The 13,821-nt window shown below is 55.8% G+C and overlaps 1 protein-coding gene across 1 annotated transcript; it reads left to right on the forward strand.

Annotated features, from left to right (window-relative positions):
- Positions 1–9,359: 9,359 nt before the first annotated feature.
- On the forward strand, positions 9,360–13,317 carry OXTR (oxytocin receptor). Its single transcript, XM_072347319.1, has 2 exons — positions 9,360–10,411; positions 12,502–13,317. Exons 1-2 carry the CDS (start codon positions 9,487–9,489, stop codon positions 12,747–12,749), a joined length of 1,173 nt encoding a protein of 390 aa, XP_072203420.1. The 5' UTR covers positions 9,360–9,486; the 3' UTR covers positions 12,750–13,317.
- The last annotated feature ends 504 nt before the right edge of the window (positions 13,318–13,821 follow it).

Raw genomic sequence — 13,821 nt, forward strand, 5'->3', positions numbered from 1 at the left:
ATGGGTGAAACGGGTGCAATGAGCTGTTGCTCACTGTGCTGCAACTGGAAATAATTACTCCAATGGTTTTATTTCTGTAGTTAACGTTTTGTTGAAAGCATTGCTGTGCAAAAGCCTTATTTTTGCTCTTGTCTTGTTCCTGAAGCAGGAGCAGATGCTGTGCTTTGGGTGGCTTTGCTCAGCTGAGAGCAGGTGCTGCTGCAATCCATGTACTGTAGTATTTTAGTGCTGGGTCTGCTCAGGTGCAGACCAGGTAGCTGCGTGGGACCTTCTCCCTGCAGGGAGCTGAGCCTTGGGCTGTGCAGACACCACTCCCCATCCCCTCCTGCAGCAGGCTGGTCCCTGCCCAGAGCAGGACTGATAAAAGGCACTTTGGAACCTATTTCACATCCCAGATACTTTAGAAATGAAAGAAAATATTTTGTTTTCATGGGAGTATTGATTGCTGGCATGAACAGTGCCTGGAACCCTTCTCGTGCTGTGATGGAGTGTACTGCAATCATAAAGGGACTCCATAAAGCTGTGCTTGTCTCCGTGGCACTGGCAGCCCTAGCAGAGAGGTACATCTTTACAGAAGCCTTTTAGCATTCTTTTTTTTTTCTTTTTCTCCAAATAATTGCTTTATTAAATACCTCTATTTCCTGGTTGCAGCTGAGCAAATAACTCAGGATAAGTACTTTCTGCAGGGAGTTCATCTGTGCTGCTTGCACAGCTCTCACAGCAATTAGCAGTGGTGCCTTCCCCCATGGCACAGCCAGTGCATGCCAGGGTGCAGTGGTGGTGGTTGGGTGCCCAGGAGGGACTTTGACTTTCACCAAAGAGTTTTACAGGGACAAGTCTCACTCTCTTCACTAAAGGACAGAGTTAGGAGCACAAAGAGGAGTTTTTCAGTGTCGTGAGTCAGATTCTCCCTCCCAGTGTGTGCTCCGTTGAACAGCTCAGTGACGAATGGCACCTGCATGCTGTGGGAATGGTAGATTTGTGAGCCCTTCAGTGGGAGAAGCGATCTCCCTTGCCACTTTCAGACCACGCTGCTGGTGGTTTATAGCCACCATAGCAGTGAGTTTGAGCTCAGGCTCCCATCTTCTCTTCTGCTTTTCTGCGTTGGGGTTACATCAAGTCCAGACACAGCACCGGGCAGTGTGTGAAGGGCTGTGAGAGTCCTTGTGGTTGGCGGAAGTGGGATGAAGTATCACAGCTTTGGGGAAACCCAGGTCACGTTTCTTCTGTGCATGGCATAAAGCATAAAGGAACAGTGAGGGCAACAGCAGCCAGTGTGAGCTCAGACAGTAAGGAGACATTGTAATGCTGCAAAGCCTCCAAATGCTTCTGCCCAGTGTCAAAGACAAATGCTGTGCCAATGCTTGTAAACAGCATGAGTGGTGTTTGTAAATAATGCTGTTCTCTACCTGAGCCCCCTCAGCAGCCTGCAGGGAACAGCACTGAGCCACTGCAGCAGCAGTTTGTCTCATGTAAGAACCCACGTGAAGATAACACCAAAGCCACCTGCTTTTTTTCTTGCAGGTGGAGTGAACTCGAGTGATTCCATTAGGGGAGAATTGAGTTACTCTGCTTTCTGCCAGCCAGGGACGTGCCCTGTGCTCAGTGGTGAGATGAAGCTAACCTGACCATTACAGATGATTACTCAAAAAGAAAAATGACTTGGGTGATAATTGCTGCAGAATAGATGGGGTTTGTGCACATACGTGCTGTACCTCTGAGCTCTGTGCTGGCGCTGTGCCCCTGACCCAGCCAGAGTCTTCTTCAAATGTCACACTGGAACAAAGCAGCCCATTCGGTTCCTAAGCACACCACTGTGATGTGGTCCCCCTGCAGCCCCCCACACGCAGGTGAGGTCAGCATGGAGCCCTGCCTGCTGTGTCTGCTCACAATGCCCAGGGTGCAGAGCCAAGTGCTGAGGTAAGGGGTGAGCTCTGCTCTGCTGTGCACTTTCACTCTGTGGGCCACTTTCCTCTGAGCTGCAAATTGATGCAGGAGCACCTCATAAAGCCCGGACCTGCAGCCTTCAGGTGCTAGGATGGTATTTTTGACCCTGCAGCACAAACTCAGATTTGCTGCTGTGCCATGCATGGTCCGCACCTTCTGTATTAGGGAAGGCAATGTGGTGTGGTACAGGCTGTCCTGCAGGCAGCAGGAAGGAGCTGGGCTGCTACTGGGCAGTGGCCCCTGGAGGACGTCTGTGGGTGGGGGTGGAGTGGCTGTCCATCAGCAGCATCCCCGGTGAGCAAACTGCTGTGGCCACAGATAATTGCAGTTTCATTGAGAATAAACTCAAAAACCCTGCTACCACCGTCATCAGCATGTTGTGATAATGAAGCAATTACTTGGGGTTGTAGAACTGAGGCAGGGCTGCTATGGCACGTTAAATACAGACATAAGTCAAACTCTTTTGCTGACAGCCTATTGGGATTAATTTGTTGTAGTACTTGCTGAAGTCACCACTTACAGTCTGAAACAGTTCTTTATGCTGTTTTTTTGTTTTGTTTGTTTGTTTTTTCCTGTCTGAAACAGTTCTGTATGCTGGTTTTGCATAATGAATGTATGCCATGTGTATGGTAGGTATCAGTTGTAAGCATCTTCATCAATGTACCCTGAGATCTCTGAGTCCAACCACAAACCCTCAGTGCTCACCAGAATGAGTGGGCAGTACCACCCAAGGACAAGGCCTGCGGTGGGCTCACAGCACCTCCTGCCCATAGCTGGGGATGGAAGGACCGATGGAGTCCTGCTGGAAGGCTCTGGGCTGCAGGTGGGTGGCAGGGGGGTGTGAGCCCAGGCAGAGCAAGGAACTGCAGCGTGGTGGGACTCGGTTCCAGCACAGCAGTCCCAGCTCCACCACAACACTCTGGCTGCATTTTCATAATTAGATCCTGGGTAGTAGATGTATTTCTTCAGCACTTGGATTTAAACTAGCTCTTGGGTGACAGTGCTACTGCTGCTTCTTCTGTAATTCACATCCTTCCCTCTTTCTGTTTACAAACTTCTCCAGCTGGGTCAATGAAGATGCTCCAACACCCAGTCTGCAGGAGCTGCAGACAGAACTGTTCCACTTGCCACAAACCAGTGAGTGCAACTCCAGATCTGATCACTCTGTACTGCCATTGCCTCCTGCCTGCAGCTTTGAGGGCTGGCAATGTGGTCATGCTGCACTGCAGAGCTGTGTGGTGCTGTGGTGCAACGCTGCAATGCACTGCTGCAGTGCGTTGCAGCAGTGTGGTCAGTGCAGTGCTGCAGTGCCACAGGAAGCTCTCTCTGCGTCCCTGGGTCAGGAGCAGCAGCACAGCTGGCCCTAAGCCCTACGGCTGCTGTGTTTCGATGAATTGTCATGCACCAGGAGACTGCAATCAGCCGTAATTAATACTTCGCTTTCTTCACCAATACTTGATGCTAACTTTCTAACCTAACCTTTTAAAGCCTGAATCTAATTTCTAGTTTTCACCTCACTTGGAGTATGTTAGCAATTAGAAGATGAAGTAAAGCATCAGGTGAGGCTGTGCAAGTAGGAAGTCCTTAGGGCAAGTGCTTCAGTGAGCAGTGTGGGTGGAGACAGAGGTGATAGCTGGGCAGTTTGGAGACCCTGCATATATATACTGTGCCATTACCTCTATGCATATGAAGTGACTCCATGAAACTTCAGTGGAAGTTCTAAGTCTTTTCCCACTAAGAAGGATGGCAAAATGTCTCTTGGCTCTTTACCAGCTCTGGGGCAGATGGCCATGGGACAACTCTGCTGTCCGGGACTGATGTTCCAGCCCTGGTTGTTCCACTACTGGGGTGGTCTGAAAATATCCTGGTCACATCGTGGGCTGAATCCACTTGTGGTTGGGAAGAACCTTGTTTTTAGGTTGAATCATGTCTCTTTTTATAGCCTGATGGTTGTGTTACTGTGATTGCAATTTCCAGCCCAAAACATTGCCTGCTTGGGTTAACGATCCTCGTCATGCAGAGCACAAGGGAACATATTTTGCTCATTTCCCAGAAAAGTGAGCATCTCCTGGGGATGCTCTGCGCACTTTGGGGGCTGGAAGCAGCACTGGTACTGGCTGAACCCACCCTGCTGGCAGCCTGGGGCAGGGGCTGGTCCTGTGCCCTTCCTCCCCATCCCATGCCCCACTCAGTAGCACAGTGTGTGGAGCATCCCCAGGAGATGCTGGGCATGGTGGGGTGGGCTGGGGGATCTCAGAGGTCTTCTCCAACCAGAATGACTCCCTGGTTCTGTGCTTTCCCTTGGGAATGCTGGGCACTACTATGGGGCTCTGTGTCTGTCTGCTGCCATCCCCAACCCATCCTCACAGCCCCAGACTCTGGGAGCTTCTGGCAGGGCTGCAGCGCATTGTGCACCGGCTTGCAATTAGTAACAATTAATTAGCCATGATCATGGATGACAAATGACAGCTTGGTTTGCCAGTTTGCTCGTTAATTCCTGCTGGGTTAGTTTTCATTTGTGCCCATCAGAGCCCTTTGGCTGCTGGTTCTTTATAGAAGCCAGCTGAGGACAGCCCCACTGCTGCTCTGCTGAGATGGGGGTGAAAGGGCTGAATGTGTCTGAAGGGATAAGCAGCATACAGCAGGGCTTGGTTTCCTTTTGTCCAGCTTGCATCACTGAGTATTGCTGCAAGAGGACTTCTGCTGTCTTGTACTCCATTGCGTTGGTTTAAGAGTAATGGTCGCACTGAGAAAGCTAAATCTGAGGAATGGAGATGTAATGTTCACACCCAGGTGTGCCTCATTCTGACACTGTGGCGTGTTCTGTAGCTGTCCATGTGCATGAGCTGCAGGCACAGGCACTGTGTGAGTGCTTCCATCTGTGTGCACGGGGATGTCCCATAATACCAACATGAGGCTCAGGAACATGTTGCTTTGTGCTCTGGTCTCACAGCTTCCATAAAACTTGTCATTGCTGCACACATATTGTTCTGACTGCTTCATAAGCACCCAGCACCCTTTGTCCCTTTCCCCTGCTCCAGGGTGGTTCTCAGCTTTGGGCAGTGTTTTCAGATTTCATTTTTTTAAGCAGTGATTTGGGATATCAGAGTTTGATTTGGTACAGAGGCACACACGTGAGAAGTGCAACTTCAGGGACTCCAGCAGGAGGTCCTACGTGCAGCACTGCCTTCTTAATGGGGATGGCTACTGAGTTAATTGGTGATGGTGTTGGCTTAATGCCAGCGCTGTTCAGACTGCGGGAGCAGAAGGAGGGGATCCCTCTGGAGGAAATGGTTTGACTCCCGTGAACCTCACAGTGACATGATGGAAACGTATCTCAGCGCAGAGCACTCTGTGCCGGCGGCTGGGACTCAGTGTTCCCAGATAAATGAAGGGAGGGAGGGCAGAAATGGTCCTGATGTACTGCAGGAACTCGTGCAAGTTCTCTTCTGTTGAGAAGCCCTGGGACTGCAGCACCTGTCTGTGTGCACTCGATCGCTGCAGCTTTTTCCCTCCAAGTAATGCAGATTCCAAAGGCAAACAGCTGTCGTGCAGAGCTGCAGCAGTGTGTGGTGTGGAGCAGGAATGCCAGCAGTTCTGCTGTGTTCTTTCATGTGTTTGTTTGCTGCTATCAGTGTGGGATGGAGTGCTTCTCATTGGTGGCATGCCATGCTGTGCCCTGGGGTGTTCCTGGGGGGTCAGATGGGGTTACATGCACTGTGACACAGAGTGTCCCAGGGCCAACCTTCCCCTGCACCTCCAGGTGTGTGTAATGCTGTCCCTCATCACTGACCCTAACTCTGTGTAACGTTATCCCACATCACAGAGCACACTACCATAATGGACTTTCAGCGCGTCTTCTGGGCCCAATAATTCCATGCATTGCTGGTATTTCTGTCTCATCCCCAGGGCTGTGTTGTCCTTGGGGCACAGGTATGTTTCACAGCAGTTATCCTCAGCATGTATTGCTCAGAGATCAGAGCACCGATGGAGTCATCCATAGGGATTTCAGTCACAGCTACTGTGTTATTCCTGTGCCCACCTGTGACACACAGGGGAACCACTCTTTTCTCTATCCTCATTCCCTGCCCTCATCTAAATACGGTAACATTTGGCACCTTTGTTACCAAAGAAATATTCTGCCTTCTGTGGGTGCTATGTGCACAGGAACACACATCCCAGTGTTTGTAGGGAAGTTACCACAGCTGGGCCTCCTGCAGGCTGAGTGCCAAGGACACAGGGTAGGCAGGAAGAAGCAGGCAGGAGCAGTAGGTGTGCATCCTGTCCCACTGCACTGCACCTGCAATGGGTGAGAGCTCTGCCTGCGCAGAAACATTGCCAGACCCGTGTGCCATGGGGGCTGTAAAGTTGGGATTCCAAAGGGCTATTGGAAAAACTGCTATTTCAGATGCAGCAATAAATTGAAATTAAATTTAGCTTTGTTTAGCTTTGGCGCTTTTGATTATTTCAACGCATGTATTTTTAAAATAAATATCTTCCCAGCTCCGCGGCACTGTAGATGTATTAAAGCTGGAAGGAGCGGGGGTGACTCAGAAAACCCTATGATTCTCTCAGGACTCTTTGCCTCAGGGCTGTGTTTGTTTGTTTTCTCATTGCCGGGAGCTCTGCCTGCAGATGGAGCTGCGGGGTATCCCCGCTCCGACCCCACGCTGGACTGGGTGTGGGTTCGGTGTACCCGGTGCTGCGAAGTGGCACATACTGCTCCTGCAGTCCCCTTCCCAAGAAGACATCACAGGCTGTAGTTGCGGCCCCATAGCCGGATCCACTCATAGCATCGTGCAGAGCAGGTGTGGGTGTCCCACCGCGGCCGCTCAGCCTGCAGCCCGTGCTGACCCCGCCTGGCGCTGTGCCTTCGCTAATTGCTGTCAGAAAGTTGGCGTGTGGGTAACTCTGTAAATGAAACTCTGTAAATGAAACTCTGTATTGGGCTCTCGCTCATCTTCTTCTGTTCCCCTTTAGAAGGGGATAAGCACAAAGCAGCTGTGCCTCTCAGTGATGCAGGCTGGAGCTGCACAGTCAGAAGGGTTCCTGCAGCACGCTCAGCAGCAGGCAGCAGCCACATGCAGCTAACAGCAGAGGGTTCTGATTTCTCACAGTGGCTGCGCTGCCGCTGTCACCGCGGGGAGGGACCTGCCCATCTCCGGGTGCCGGCGCTGTGCCTGCAGACACTGCTCTGTGCCGTGCAGGGCCGGGTCCTGCCAGGGAGTTACCTGTGGGAGCTGGTTCACATCTGACACTGACAGCCTCAGCTACTCAAAGCTGCATTTATGGGCACCGTGAAATAGATCATTATGGCAGCTGGCAACTGCAGAGGGAATTTGTTTTGATTGGAATCAGTCGTTTTAGGAATGGGTCGGGGGTTTCCATTTAGCAGGAACTGAAAAAGAAGATAAGAAGAGGAAGGTTCAAAAGAACAAGTCCTGTGATTTCTGCCCACTGCACCTCCTGCTCTGCACACCAAGTGCTGCAGCTGTGAGGGCACTAACCGGGACGGCAGCACTGTTCAGCCCTGGGGGTGGGGAGTGCAGCCCAGCTGGGCTGGGAGGGGTGGCACGGGGATGGGACAGGACAGGGATAGGACAGCATAGCTCCCACCAGTGAGTGCTGGGCTCAGTCTCAGCCCATGGCCAGGAGAAGAGCTGCACATGGTGGAGATGACCACCTGTCCTGCCCGGGGAGCAGCCTGGGGCACGGCCACTGCAGGAGCTTGTTCTCTGCCGAAGCACTTTGCATTCGGGTGAATCTTTGTGGCTTGGTAAAACAACATGTCATCTGCCAAATGGTGACAGCCAAAACTCAGGGTAATAGATGAGGAAACACATGGGAGAGTCAGCTATTGTATAATAGGGGGTGCAGGTGCCAAAACCCAGCTAGTGACGCATGTCTCTGAGCCACCCGGGAGAGGAGAAACACTCATCATGGATGGAGATGCTGTTGGCCCTGCTCTCTGCAAGCAGGCCTCGTGGAGACAGAGCTCTGAGTGAGGATGTCCGGCCCCAGATCTGAGGGATGCAGCTACTGGGAGCTGGGGATGCACATGAGATGAGAGAGGAAAACTGCAGGCACACTGTGCTGTGGTACCCCAATGGCTGATGCCCCTCTGACTGCACGGAGGGGCAGTGCTGCTCCATCCCAAGGTCCACAGCTCAGGTGTGAGGCAGCAGCGTGGCCGCCCCAGCCCCTCCACCCCCCTCCCAAAGCACAGACTGCAACTGTAGCGGAATGCCTAAGGAGAGGCACCAGATGCAGCTCAGAGCTCTCCCTGACTGCAGCCAGGATCTCAGCGAGGTCCCTTCCTCCTGCACAACTGTCCTGAAAAGGGCAGAACGAGGGGGGAAAGAAAAAGAAAGAAAAAAAAAGCATTGCCCATGGTGAGCTGCTATCCTCAGCGATTCCCACAGCGTTTTATTGCCTGGAGAAAGAGCGTGAACCCTGGGGGGAAGAACTTGCCAAAGCGTTTAACATTTTATATCTCGCACAGAGCAAAAGGTTCCCAAAAATCTTTAAAAATAACTGCGAGGATGTTTATTCGCGGTCGAAGGGTGGGAGCGGTGGGGCTGTCGGGGAGCAGCGCCGTGGGACGGCGGCAGCGCTGTGCTGGGACGGCCGCTTGGGACTGTGCGGTGAAAAGGTGCCGGGGAGGCCAGCAGGGAAAAGGGGGCAGAGGGGCTGGTGTTCCTCCGCTCCGTGAGCAGCGCGCGGTGCTGCAGGCGAGCCCTGAGAAAGCACTGCTCTGCCCTGCCACGAGAGGGTTGAGATCGGCACTGACGGCAAACGGGATCGAACGTAGCCACTTTCCTTTCTAGCGGTGGTTTAGCAGTACTCACAGATAATCCTCCTGAAAGAAAAACTCCTCGGGGGTCGCCGCCGCTCCGGCTGCCAGGCAGCGCAGCGCGAGCAGCAGCACGCGGCTGCCCTCCGCTCCCCACCCCGAGGAACGGGGACAGCCCCGGCGGAGAACCCCGGCCCCAGCATGGCTCAGGGACGAGCCACTCCTTTCCAGCATCAGAGCCCCGAACCGCCGCCGCCGGCAGCCGCGCAGAGGGGATCCTCCGAGGGTCCACCCCGCATGGAGCTCCCCGAGCGCGGATCGGGGTCGGGGTCTGTACGCCGCGCCGCTGCCGCTCCCTCTCGCGGCCGCTCCGAGCGGTCCCATCCGTGCCCGCGGGCGGGGCGGGATAGAGCCGGCCCCCTCCCCATCCCCATCCCTATCCCCGCCCCGCCCGGGCCGGGGTCCTCTCCGCGCTCCCTGCGCTGGAACCTCGTGCGGCTGCGGCGGGGCCGGGGATCGCCGGGCGGACGGACGGCGCTCCTCTGACGGCACCTCCGCGTGCCGATCCTCGCGCGTTGCTGCCGCGCCGGGGGCCGCGGGCTGCGGATGCGGCGGGAGCCCGGGGAGGGGCCGGGGGGAGGTGGCTGCCGGGGGCTCTCCGGGCACAGCCGCCCGGGGGGGTCGCGGCGCTGCGGGGATCCGGGCCGTGAGGGGCCGTGAGGTGCTCGGCTCTATGCGGGGCGGCCATGGAGAAGTACCTGGCGGGGAGCGGCCTGTGGGCCAACGGCTCGCTGGGGAACGGCAGCCTGCAGCCCGAGGACAGGGCGGCCGCCAGGAACGGCACCGCGGACCCCCTGAAGCGGAACGAGGACATGGCCAAGGTGGAGGTGACCGTGCTCTGCCTCATCCTCTTCCTCGCCCTGAGCGGCAACCTGTGCGTGCTGCTGGCCATCCACACCACCCGCCAGAAGCACTCCCGCATGTACTTCTTCATGAAGCACCTGAGCATCGCCGACCTGGTGGTAGCCGTCTTCCAAGTCCTGCCCCAGCTCATCTGGGACATCACCTTCAGGTTCTACGGCCCCGACTTCCTTTGCCGGCTGATCAAGTACTTGCAGGTGGTGGGGATGTTCGCTTCCACCTACATGCTCCTGCTGATGTCCCTGGACCGCTGCTTGGCCATCTGTCAGCCGCTGCGGTCCCTGCACAGGCGGGCAGACCGGGTCTCCGTCCTGCTCACATGGCTGCTGTGCCTGCTGGTCAGCATCCCCCAGATCCACATCTTTTCCCTGCGGGATGTGGGGAACGGAGTGTATGACTGCTGGGCGGACTTCATCCAGCCCTGGGGACCCAAAGCCTATGTCACCTGGATAACCCTCATGGTATACATCATCCCAGTGTTGATGCTGAGCGTCTGCTATGGCTTAATCAGCTTCAAAATCTGGCAGAATGTGAAGTTGAAGACGGCCCACGGGCCCGCCGGGGAGCTGAACTCCACCGCCCGCGGCGGAGCGGCGTTTGCCAGGGTCAGCAGCACGCGGCTCATCTCCAAAGCCAAGATCCGAACGGTCAAAATGACCTTCATCATCGTGCTGGCGTTCATCGTGTGCTGGACGCCCTTCTTCTTCGTGCAGATGTGGTCGGTGTGGGACACCAACGCTCCGCAGGAAGGTACGTCCTCCTCCCGCGGCTGTGTGCGTGCAGGGACTGCGGTGCTCCGGGACGGGGGCTGCGAGAGACAGCAACGTCTCGGGGAGTCGGGGGGCTGAAGGGGGGACGAGGAGAAGTTGTGAACATGGAACAGCACCGGGAGATGCGGCAGCGGCTGCCCCTGAGCTCCCCTCACTGGAGCCGCGCGTCCCCCGCGCCGAATCCTTTTTTTTCCCTGCTGAACCGCTCTGTCCCCACCGCTGACTTCTTTGCTTCCAACTCTTCTGTCCTCCCGTCCCCCCCCTCTACTCCCACCCGCCTGGGCACTGTGCTGCTGCTGTTTGGCTCTGGCTGGAGCACAGGTCCTCCAGAAGCCCTCTGATTTAAGAACAAGGTTTTGCCTCCTGGGTGCGGTGTCACAGCTTTGCCGTGTTTTACGCTTGGTTTTGGCTGCTGCTGCCATCCCTGGGGCTGCAAGCAGCGAGACTCACCGCCCGGCTCAGATCCGTGCGCTGTGCGAGCCGCTGCTGCCCCTGCAAGGGAGCGTCCCCGCATCTGGGAAAAGCCGCGTGCAGGAAAAGCTGCACAACTTTGTGAGCTGCGAGACAGGACAGCAAAGCGAGCTCTGGGGCGGCTCTTCGGCCACACCGCCCCGACTAGCAGCAGTGCGCGCTGTGGGGCTGCCGGAGGCCGACACCGGACTGCCGTTCTGTGCTCTTTGCTCGCCGCGGCAGTTGAGGCTGTGTCCGGTCCGCCCGCCTGCCAGTAACGGGTTGTTGGTGGGACGGCGACGTCCCCGCAGCCCGTGCATGTGCCCTCCCAGCCGCCGGAGCAGCCCTCCGGCCCGGCTCCGCCCGCCCTCGCTGCGCCTTTCTTGCTGCTCTCTGCTCACTTACTGCAGGTGTGGATGTTCAGCACAGCTTTTTATTAAGCCCTCCCGGGCGCTCCCGACAGCTCTCTCTTGGTTTTCTACCTGATGAAGTCTAGTCCGAAGGTCTGATTTTCCGATACTGACGATGCTGTGTCCAACCCTCAGCCCCGAGGGCTTCTCCTGACCCATCAGCGGGTAAACACGCTGGTGCTTTGTCCGCAGGGCTGCACGGAGCACTGGACTCCCAGCTGCAGCTGCTCACAGACCGTGTCTGAATGTTTGTCAGTCCTACCCCCATGCACTGCACTGTGCTGGCAGACAGGCCCTGCTCTCCCCGAGCCCTGTGCGTGGTTGTGGCACATCCCGTGGCACTTTTGTGCCTCCTCTGCAGCAGCTTTTTCACAGGATTGTGAAAATTGTGTTGAAGAGATCCCATTTCCAACTCCCAACAGACCTTCTCAGCACAGCTTGCTGCCTCTGCTGGCCCCTGTGCAGAGCAGGGAGTCCCTCCGTGTGACAACCCCATCCCTGCCAAGTAATGTCCCCAGTCCTTTCCCTGGCAGGCCAAGCTGGCCCTTGGGGTGCATCTGGGGCATTCCTGGGGGTTCCTTCCATGGTGCAGCCAAGCACAATGAGCTCCATGAAGCAATTTGTCAGCATAGGAGGTAGAAGAGCTGAACCAACAAAAGATAGATTTACATCTTTTTTCTAAGGTGGATTGAAATGCTGTGATGTGGCTCAGTTCTCTCACCTAGAATTTTCAGCAATTTCCCATTATTTTGTTTTATCTACATTTGAAATTAAGAGCAGCTGGAGCAGATGTCACTAGAGCAGGAATTTTGGGTGAGTGGGTTAAAGGTGAATTTGGAAACTAGACCCACCATTTGTGCTTTTCTTCTGGTTTCAAAGGCGTGAGTGTATTTTGGCTGACGCGGAGAGGGAACAGGCACAGCCAGACCCAAGCTCATGTCCTTGCTGCCAGTGCTTTCCAGGAGGGCACAGAGAGAGCAGGGCTGGGGCGCGGGGCTGGGGGATGGCACGGCTGTAGGTCCGCAGCCCTGTTCTGACGGGATGGAGCCGGTCCATTGGGAGGGAAAGTGCTTCGTGCTGTGCCAATGCGGCGCTGTGCCGCGGCTCTGCCCTCTGCCTGGTGTTCGTGTTAACCGCGGCAGCGCGGACACTGAGGATCCATAGGGGAAATCCTCGGCCTCCGCACCCTGACTCACTCTCTGCCTTGCAGCCTCCCCCTTCATCATCGCCATGCTGCTGGCCAGCCTCAACAGCTGCTGCAACCCCTGGATCTACATGCTGTACACGGGGCACCTGTTCCACGACCTGATGCGGCGCTTCCTCTGCTGCTCCGCGCGGTACCTGAAGGCACGGCCGGCCTGCGAGCTTAGCGTGGGCAGGAAGAGCCACTCGTCCTCCTTCGTGCTCAGCTGCCGCAGCAGCAGTCAGCGCAGCCTGGCGCAGCCGCCCGCCACGTGAGGGCACGCCGGGCCAAGTGCTGGGAAAAGCTGGGACTGGGAGAGGGGAGTGCTGTGTAAATAGGTGTACATACGGCTGTGCGGATGAGCCCGGGCAGCGCGCGGTGACGGGCTGGGCAGCGGCGAGGAGGGCTCTGTGCTCGGGGCCGTGCGGGGCTGAGCAGCACCTGAGCCCATTCCCACTGGTGGCTTTAATACATGGACCGTCACCAGATCCCCACCTGCAGTGCAGCCGGGACGGAGCAGGGTGTGGGGCTGAGGGCGGGGACTGCGGGCTGGCAGGAGCAATGCCAGCATGGGATTGGGAATCTGTGCAATAACACATCTGCTGAGCGTGCTCCGGGCTTCTCCTATGGCATTTGGGTTATGCTGGAGCTCCATGTGGTTGAGGAGCTGCCATCAGGTCCCCCGAGGCCAAGCACTTGTTCTGGGTTTGCAGTTGATAGCATTTTATCTTTTCCACCAATGCAACCTTCTTGCTTTGTAATGCACAGTCATGCTCATGGCATGGGTTTTTTAATTGTTAAGGAAAACCTGTAAATAAAACTTTCTGACTGTGTTCTGATGGAGGGGAGGTGCAAGAGGAGCACTGTGCCAAAGAACGAAGGTCATGGATGGGTGTGATGCATTACACATGGCACTTTGGTGTGAGGGTGCTTTTGTGCACAGAGCAGTGTGCTGAGCTCTGTGTGCAGTGCTCCATGTGCTGCATGAGGGCGGTTCTAGAGGGGGCCCAGTGCTGCCCCCCTTACTGCCTGCAAACCTGTGGGTGCAGCAAGGTTCAGCCTTAGTGCTGGGAGTGGGTATGAAATCAGCACACTGAAATCTGTACCAGATTCTTTTCCCGGTCACCAACACGTATATTGTCACCTGTCATGTTGTGGTGTTCCTTTGCATGTTTTTCCAGGAGCTTCGAGTGAGCTGTCGGCACGCTGCTGACCGTGACCCAGCACAGCCCACCTCAGCACCTTGCACCAGACTGGTTTAAAGTGTTCCCAAAGCACAGCTTTCCCTCCCGTGTTCATCTTATTTCTCTCTCAGTGGTGGGGCAGGGCAGGGTTGGGGTCCAGGGG

Source organism: Excalfactoria chinensis, chromosome 12, assembly GCF_039878825.1.
Source record: "Excalfactoria chinensis isolate bCotChi1 chromosome 12, bCotChi1.hap2, whole genome shotgun sequence".
Taxonomy (NCBI): domain Eukaryota; kingdom Metazoa; phylum Chordata; class Aves; order Galliformes; family Phasianidae; genus Excalfactoria; species Excalfactoria chinensis.

Bases quoted from the DNA above. Each gene is read 5' to 3' on its own strand.
- OXTR (XM_072347319.1), top strand. From the start codon at position 9,487: ATGGAGAAGTACCTGGCGGGGAGCGGCCTGTGGGCCAACGGCTCGCTG. The intron at 10,412-12,501 runs GTACGTCCTCCT...TCTGCCTTGCAG, and splicing joins CACCAACGCTCCGCAGGAAG to CCTCCCCCTTCATCATCGCC.